This window comes from Plecotus auritus (assembly GCF_963455305.1).
Source record: "Plecotus auritus genome assembly, chromosome: 1".
Taxonomy (NCBI): domain Eukaryota; kingdom Metazoa; phylum Chordata; class Mammalia; order Chiroptera; family Vespertilionidae; genus Plecotus; species Plecotus auritus.
The window spans coordinates 31,859,201-31,868,236 of NC_137770.1; the positions used below are offsets into that span (position 1 = coordinate 31,859,201).

General features: G+C 48.0%; 1 protein-coding gene across 2 annotated transcripts in view; it reads right to left on the bottom strand.

Annotated features, from left to right (window-relative positions):
• ARG2 (arginase 2) overlaps positions 1 to 1,822 on the bottom strand; it is a 37,387-nt gene extending 35,565 nt beyond the window's left edge. The window contains exons 1-2 of one of the 2 annotated variants that reach the window (XM_080680082.1): positions 1,532 to 1,822; positions 195 to 267 (exon numbers count right to left, since the gene is read on the bottom strand). In XM_080680082.1, coding sequence (XP_080536208.1) covers positions 195 to 267; positions 1,532 to 1,639 — 181 coding nt within the window. In that variant the 5' untranslated portion in view covers positions 1,640 to 1,822. Of the gene's footprint in view, positions 1 to 194; positions 268 to 1,262; positions 1,501 to 1,531 lie in introns of those variants that run through there. The other variant, XM_080680083.1, reaches the window with a different exon arrangement.
• Between the last annotated feature and the right edge of the window lie 7,214 nt (positions 1,823 to 9,036).

Sequence of the window (9,036 nt, forward strand, 5' to 3'; positions counted from 1 at the left end):
TCCACACACACTTTTTATTGCACAAGACTTTGCCCGAAGACTCTGATAGATCTTAAACTGCAGGTGGAATCCAATAGAAGACGAGAGACACTTCCCAAGTGCATGCACAGCTGACACTGTGTGGTCCCTGCATGAGAGAGAAGACTGAACGGTCTGTTACCTCCCTGCACAGACATCTCAGATCCCCCACTTACCCAAATTGGAGAGCCTTTTCATCAAGCCAGCTTCTCTGATAGCAGCAGGACCATATTCCACTCCTTTCCTTTTCTGTCACACAAATTACACAATAAGATGCGAGGGGAGATGATTGAAAAGAAGACAACTATAGTTCACAAAAATACAGGATGTATTATACTATACTATACGGGATGTATCCACCAGAAATGTATTCCAAGAGACCCCTGTGGATGCCTGAAATCGCAGATAGTACTGGACCCTATGATAAAGTTTAATTTATAAATTAGGCACAATACTAGATTAACAATAATAATAAAATAATTATAACAATAAAATAAGGCTTAGCTGAGCAAGCAGTGCCGTATCTCAGTATGATGACTAAGTGACTAACCAGTGGGAGGTGCCTACAGCATGAACACACGGGACAAAGGATCCTGGACAGGACAGAGCAGGACTGCTTGAGATTCATCACAGCTGCTCCCAATAGCTGCAATTTAAAACTTGTGAAATGTTTATTTCTAGAATTTCAATTTAATATTTTCGGACCACAGGTGATAGTGGGTCACTGAAATATTTATTGGAAAGGGAGACCAAGAGAGGACGACTGATCTTAGTTCCCAATGGAACCCTCTCAAAACCTGACATTATCAATATGTTCACCCGAGGCCTGATTATTTCACACACTTGCAGGGAAGGAGGGGAAAACAACAATCACTGGAGCCAAATGAACCTTCCAAGCCCCATGTGTGAAGGGCAAGCGGGAGCCAAGACAGGCCGAGCCAGGTGAGGATCTGGTGGTTGGGTGTCCGTGGCTGGCAGGGGCCAGGTCCCTGGCTTCTCTACTGGGGTTTCTTTCCTGAAGAGGGAACAAACAGCCCCTCCCGTCCTGCCGACGCTAGAGCTGCCAGCGCCAATTTCCTTCACAGTTAATGCTCCGAGAATGAATCCTGAATTCTTAGAAATCGCTCACTTTAACCTCCACTCTCTCTCTTTTACACAGGGCATTCACGCCGGTTTCTCCTCCTTCAGCCCCTCCAAGGGCTCCTCTCCCTCCTCTCTCCTCCATCACCCTCAGCGGGACCCACCACTTCCTCGCTCTCCCAGGGAGGCCGCAGAAAGCCGCCAGCTCGGAACCGCCAGCCGAATCGCACACAGGATTCCCTCCATCCGCTCCCTCCTTCCCTATTTTCTAGTAGAAAAAATCCCACGTGCTCTCCCGGTGCCCAATCGCCGGAACCACTAGGTTTTCCCCCATCCTCTCCTCGATTCTTCGACCCCCACCCCCACCCCCTCCGCTTTCTCTGGTTCTAGCGGGCGGAGATCCCGTTCCACGGTGCCAGGTCCTAGTTCTCACCTGTCCCCGTGAGAACGGGGCTCCAATCACAGCCACGGAGTGGACAGACTTTTTCAGAACGAAATGCACTTGCGTCCGGAGACGCGAGAGGCTGCGGCTTAAGGACATGATGGGCAGCGCGGAACGTTGCCAAGCGACCGGCTGCTCCGTGCGGTTCGCCGCCTGAAGTGAGTGCCGCCGCCGGCAGCTGCGCTTACCTACTGGTGCCCGAGCCGCACCACGCAGCCCCGAGACGTCACGGCCCCGCCCCGACCTCGCCGGTCGGGCCCCCAACCAGCCTCCCGCACACCTTCCGGCAGGCCCCGCCCACTGCTCACTGATGTCACCCCACGACGGAGCCGGCTCTCCATCCAGGGAGCCCCAGCAGCTGACACCATGAAACCAATATCAGGGTCTGGCCATTAAGAGATGGTTAAAATAGGTGTGTCCCTTTGTGGGTAGCGGCCAGGCCTCGCTGATCAAGGAAAAGGGATGGCTAGGCTGAGATTGGTCTCACCCGACCCTAAGTGAGTGCCCTGCCAAGACCAAGCCTGCATCCTCCTGCTCCGGTCCATCTCAAAGCTCAAGGTCCAAAAAACGCGCTTACTTTTGGGAATTGAAGGCTAGGAGATCAAATCTAGATCAGAGCTCTCTGGGCCAGGCATATTAATAAAATCCCACCTAGTTTAGGTGTTTTGGATGGGGAGCTTAGGATTTACAATTACCTTCCAGATGTTTTCAATTCTTTACCTGAATAATGGAAACACTGGTTATTAAAAACCAAACATAGCAACATATCTGGACTAGCTGAAAGTAACAATTAACTAGAGTATTAGTAATCCTATATAATAAAAGCCTAATATGCTAAGTGTATGGTTGTCCAGTAGGCTGTTCAACCAATCAGAGTGTAATATGCTAATGATATGCTAAGGCCATTCAACTGCTCACTATGATGTGCACTGACCACCAAGGGGCAGACAGTCAACCGATCGACCACTCGCTATGACATGCACTGACCACCAGGGGGAAGACGCTCCAACCGGTAGGTGAGCTTGCTGCTGGGGTCCAGCTGATCAGGACTGAGTGAAATGGGCCAGACATGCCCTGGAGCCCTCCCGCAGTCCCTCCCTGGCTGGCCAACCTCCCGCATCCCTCCTCTCCTCAATCCTGCACCGGAGGGGTCCCTCGGTCTGGCCTGCGCCCTCTCGCAATCCGGGACCCCTCAGGGGATGTCGGAGAGCACCCCACTGGTGCACGAATTTGTGCACCGAGCTTCTAGTCTATAATAATAAAAGCATGATATGCTAATTAGACTGGAGGTCCTTCCAGATGAAGCCAGGGCTGCAAGGGAAGCCCAGGTCCGGGTGCCAGAGGGAAGCCAGTGCCGGCAGCCAGGGGAAGGAAGGCCTACTCTTTTTTTCTTTTTAAATATATTTTATTGATTTTTTTTTGAGAAAGGAAGAGAGAGGGATAGAGAGTTAGAAACATCGATGAGAGAGAGACATCGATCAGCTGCTTCCTGCACACCTCCTACTGGGGATGTGCCCACAACCAAGGTACATGCCCTTTACTGGAATTGAACCTGGGAACTTTCAGTCTGCAGGCCGACACTGTATCCACTGAGCCGAACCAGTTAGGGCAGGAAGGCCTACTCTTGCATGAATTTCATGCATTGGGCCTCTAGTCCTATATAATAAAGAGGTAATATGCAAATTGACCCTCATGTCCTCACAAGATGGCTGACTACGACCAGGCCAGCAGGGGGGGTTAGTGAGGGATGACCAAACGACTGAACAGCAGGCCAGCATGGGGGGCAGTTGGGGGTGATTATGCCAGCAGAGGGGGCAGTGAGGGGCGACTAGGCCGACAGGGGGGGGAGTTGGGGGCGACCTGGCTGGCAGTGGGGGGCAGTTAGGGGTGACCAGGCTGGCAGGGGGGGGCAGTTAGGAGCGATCAGGCCAGCACGCAGAGGCAGTGAGGGGCGATCAGGCCAGTGGGGGGGCAGTTAGGGGCAACCAGGCAGGCAGGCAGGTGAGCGATTAGGAGCCAGCAGTCCAGGATTGTGAGAGGGATGTCTGACTGCCGGTTTAGGCCCGATCCCCAGGATCGGGCCTAAACCGGCAGTCGGACATCCCTCAAGGGGTCCCGGATTGGAGAGGGTGCAGTCTGGGCTGTGGGGACTCCCTCCTGCTATGCATGAATTTCATGCACCAGACCTCTAGTATTTTAATAATAGTAACCAACAGTTTCTTTTTTTTTTCTTTAAATATAGTTTTATTGATTTTTTACAGAGGAAGGGAGAGGGATAGTTAGAAACATAAATGAAAGAGAAACATCAATCAAGCCTGTAACTAAGGTCCATGTCCTTGACTGGAATCGAACCCGGGACCCTTTAGTCCTCGGGCTGAGGCTGCATCCACTGAGCCAAACCAAACCGGTTAGGGCAGTAATCAACAAAGTTTCTTAGAATTTTTAGCCCTCTAAGAATTTCATAAAGTATGGTAGTCCCCCCTCCCCCTTATCCTTGGTTTTGCTTTCCCAGGTTTCAGTTAACCACAGTACAAAAAGATTGAATGGAAAATTTAATGAGTTTTAAATTGCATGTCATTCTGAGTTATTGATGAAATCTCCACCGTCCTGCTCCATCCTGGCTGGGCTGTGAATCACCCCTTCGTCTCAGCATATCCACAGATGTATGATACTCACTCATTAGTCACTTAGTAGCCATCTTGACTATCAGATCAACGGGTCCTTATTGCATCATCACAGTGCTTGAGTTGGAGTTACCCTTATTTTACTCAATAATGGCCTCAAATGCAAGAGTAGTGATGCTGGCAATTCAAATATGCCAAAGAGAAGCTGTGGAGTGCTTCCTTTAAGTGACAGTTAAGTATGTATAGGGGGTCTTGAAACATGTCCCCGGGGATAAAGGGGACTACTATAGGGACTATTTTAAATTCAAGGAATCAGGATCAGATAAGTAACTTTCCCAAAGTCACATAGCTTGGAAGTGGCAGAGCTCTGTGACTCCAGATTCTAAATTCTTAACTATGTCACCACAGCTTGTATGATTCTGGATGTTCGTCCTACCAACATTTTTAAATTGATTTTTAGAGAAAGAGGTGTTAATGTAAACACCTGAAAAATATTTCCTGATGCCAAGTTACATGCTGCTTTCCAAATTATTTCAGAAGTCTCCATGGCAACATCGTAACGCCAAGCAGCTGTAGTAGTGTAAGGCAGTATATTTATTTTGAGGATAAATTTTATTCCTGTCTCCCTCTGCTGGTTTAACAAAAAAATGTCTTTGAAGCCTTAGCAAAATGAAGCAGGTCTTACTGTTAGGCAATGTTGTTGAAAGTATGGTCCCAGACCAGTAGCGTCAACATTTGCACACTTGTCAGAAATGAACATTATTGGGCCCTACCCCAAGCTTACTTAGTTACTCTGGGGATGGGGAACCAGCAACCTAAATTTTAAGAAGTTCTCCAGGGTGGGGAGCTGTAGGGAACAGTAGAGATGTGGTCAGGGATTCAGTCACTGTTACTGCCACACTTGCTCAGATCCTTGGAATTATTTTGGTACCTTTCTCTTGCCCATCACCATGTCCAATTTCTCACCTTTCCTATGTTTTCTGAAGTTAGTACTGGCACAGACTACCTCAGTATCTCCTGGACTATTGCAAAAACCTTTTTGAGCACTTACTGGGAGTCACCAGAGTGACCATTCTAAATTAATCCTGCATGTCACTTTCAGTGGCTTTCCACTATCCATGGTTTAGTAAGAGGTAAATTACTAATTCCTCATTATTATGCATCAGGGGAGTGAATAGTAAATTGTTATGTTACTATTATACATCAAAATTAAATTTATTCTATGTCTAAAATATAACTCATTAAAAAAAACCAAAGTTCAAATAACAGGTCTGCTTTTCTTTTAATTTTACTTCAGATAGAGAAAGGGAGAAAGAGATGATGATTTATTGTTACACTTATCTATGCATTTATTGGTTGCTTCTTTTATGTGCCCTGACCAGAGATTGAACCTGCAACCTGGGCATATTGAGATGACGATCTAACCAGCTGAGCTACCTGTCCAGGGCCCTGGTCTGCTTTGATTTTCAAAATGGGCATTTATTTCAAAACTAGAGGCCCGGTGCACGAAATTCGTGCACGGGGGTGTGTGTCCCTCAGCCCAGCCTGCACCCTCTCCAATCTGGGACCCCTCGAGGGATGTCCAACTGATCCTTCTAGGATCAGGCCTAAACGGGCAGTCGGACATCCCTCTCACAATCCAGGACTGCTGGCTCCCAACTGCTCGCCTGCCTGCCTTCCTGATTGCCCCTAACCGCTACTGCCTGCCAGTCTGATCACCCCCTAACCACTTCCCTGCCAGCCTGATTGATGCCTAACTGCTCCCCTGCCAGCCTGTTTGCCCCTAACTGCCCACCCTAGCAGGCCTGGTCACCCCCAACTGCCCTCCCTTGCAGGCCTGGTCCCTCCCAACTGTCCTCCCCTGCTGGCCTGATCGCCCACAACTGCCCTCCCTTACAGATCTGGTCCCTCCCAACTGCCCTCCCCTTATGGCAGCCATCTTGTGTCCACATGGGGGCAGCCATCTTGTGTGTTGGAGTGATGGTCAATCTGCATATTACTCTTTTATTAGATAGGATAGAGGCCTGGTGCATGGGTGGGGGCCAGCTTGTTTGCCCTGAAGGGTGTCCCGGATCAGGGTGGGGGTTCCCTTGGGGCGTGGGGCAGCCTGGGCGAGGGGCCTGTGGTGGTTTGCAGGCCGGTCATGCCCCCCGGTGACCTAAGCAGAGGCCCTGGTATCTGGGATTTATTTATCTTCTATAATTGAAACTTTGTAGCCTTGAGCAGAGGCCAAGGCAGGCCAGGGCTGCAGAAGCTTGGCTTCCTCCATTGCCAGGGGCAACTCAAGCCTCTTGCTCTCTCCAGCTCCGTGGCTGCCATTTTTGTTGGGATTTATTTATCTTCTATAATTGAAACTTTATAGCCTTGAATGGAGGCCTGGGCCGGCCAGGGTGTGCGGAAAGCTTGGCTTCCTCCATCGCCAGGGAAACCCAAGCCTCCTGCTCGCTCCATGGCTGCAGCCATCTTGGTTGGGTTAATTTGCATACTTGCTCCTGATTGGCTGGTGGGCGTGGCTTGTGGGTGTAGCAGAGTGATGGTTAATTTGCATTTTACTCTTTTATTAGATAGGATAAGTTATTAAAGATAACATTCTAAGGTTATAAAAGTCATAAAAGAATGAGCTAAGTTTTAGAAATTTATTTTCAACTTGTACTGGGTTATCACATAACTCTAGGACCCTTCCTTGGGTCTAAACCAGTTTGTTCTGCTTTTCCTCTTCATTTATAGGATAGCCTAGAGATTCTGTCTCTTTAATTCAGTGGCTGCCACACTCTATCCCTTGAGAGGTTGTTGGGAGTGTTTGTGTGTGTGTGTGTGTGTGTGGCAGGGGTGGGGGGTTGTGAGTAGGTAAGATCTGACTATGGTATTTGCCAGTTTCCATGGTGTAAATGCCCTGCCCCAGCTGCGTTATCACTGAACATGGTATTGTATTTTAACCATATAGGTGTAAACAGCACAAATAACCCCCAGGAGCATCTATCTATTTATATAAAAGGCTAAGTGACCAGCCAACTGGCTGGTAGGTATGACCTGCACTGACCACCAGGGGGCAGGCACTCAAACACAGGAGCTGCCGAGTGACAGCAACTTTGCAGAGTGCCCTCTTGTACTCTGGGACCCCTCGGGGCATGTCAGACTGCCAGTTTTGGCCCGATCCCCGCAGGCCAGGCCAAGGGACCCCACCTGCTGGAGGAACCCCTGCTCACTCCCCAGATGCCCTTTGAGCCCAGGCACCTCCCCAGGTGCGGCCAGGGAGGGACCATGGGAGGTTGGCTCCAGGGCATGTCCAGCCCATCTTGCCCAGTCCTGCCCTGCCAGCCACCTTCTAATTAATTCCCTTTCAATGTGTATGAATCCGAGCACTGGGCCTCTAGTAAATAAATAATAAGATCTAGTAATATAATTAGGCAATGATAGGCTTTAAATGTATGCATATTATCTTAATTTTTAATATAACTTACTTGTAAGTTTATATGTAGGGGAGAGAAGTTTCTCTTGAGCCCACAGGGAAACAGTTGCCTTTAGCTCAAAATCATCTGCGTACCACAGAGGCAGACCTTGGGCTGCCTCATTCTGAACCCTTACAGCCCTCTCCAGAGTTTCACATTCCATAACGCTGGGTCGATCAATTAATTGTTCTATAGCTCATTAAGCCAGTCTTGGTCTTAAGAGAAGTTCAGTTCAGTTAAACAGTTGTTTCTCATTTCAGGAGGCTGGAATGCCGGCTCCCAAAGTTAAACCTATGCAACAAGCAATCAGGTATTTTATAAGAGGTATCTCTATGGAAACAAAAGACAAACAAAGGTTAATGATTGGAGCAGACTATAACCTTGGTTTCTGAGTTCTGAAGGCAGGCAGTCAAGATTTCTGGTTGTCTGTCTTGAATTATTTTCAGATGATTATTTTAGTCTGCAGTTTGGATGTCTGGTGATTTTTCTGCAACAGGCACAAAGATTGTCCATATAGTAGCTATTGTGGTGACTTCTCTCAAGCTAATATCAAGTCATCCCACTTTAGTTTGCATAGCTTTGGGAAAAGGGCAGTTTTAGTTCTCAAAGATTCCAACTCAAAATTGGAAACGTTAGTTTGGAAATTCATAGCCAGATATTGCAGAAGACGAGAGGAATTCAGAATCTAGTCCATTTTACAAGTAGGAATAAAACCTCAAAAGACAATACAAATATATGGTAACTAGAGGCCCGGTGCATGAAATTCGTGCTCGGGGCGGGACGGGGGGGTCCCTCAGCCCGGCCTGCACCCTCTCCAATCTGGGACTGCTGGCTCCTAACCGCTCACCTGCCTGCCGGCCTGATCGCCCCTAACTGCCTGTCTCAGCCCCAGCTACTGTGGCTTTGTCCAGAAGGATGTTCGGAAGACATCCGGTCTAATTAGCATATTACCCTTTTATTAGTATAGATGGGAATAGACTTTGGGTGGTGGGCACACAATGCAATATACAGATGATGCATTATTGAACTATACCTTTGAAACTTGTATGTTATTAACCAATGCCACCCCAGTAAGTTTTTTTTTAATTAACATCTCAACAGGTAACATATTCTTCTATAATTATAATATGGAAATGTTTAAGAACAAAACAGATAAATTTTTTAGCAAATGCCTAGGAAAGAATGGTTAAGTTCATCCAAGGTTATTTATTTAAACATTATCTTTTAAAAAAATATTTTTTTTATTGATTTCAGAGAGGAAGGAAGAGGGAGAAATAGAAACACCAATGATGAGAATCATTGATTGGCTGCCTCCTGCATGCCCTCTACCGGGGATCAAGCCTGCAACCAGGGCATGTGCCCTGGACTGGAATCCGACCCAGGACCCTTGGGTCCACAGGCCAACCATCTATCCACTGAGCCA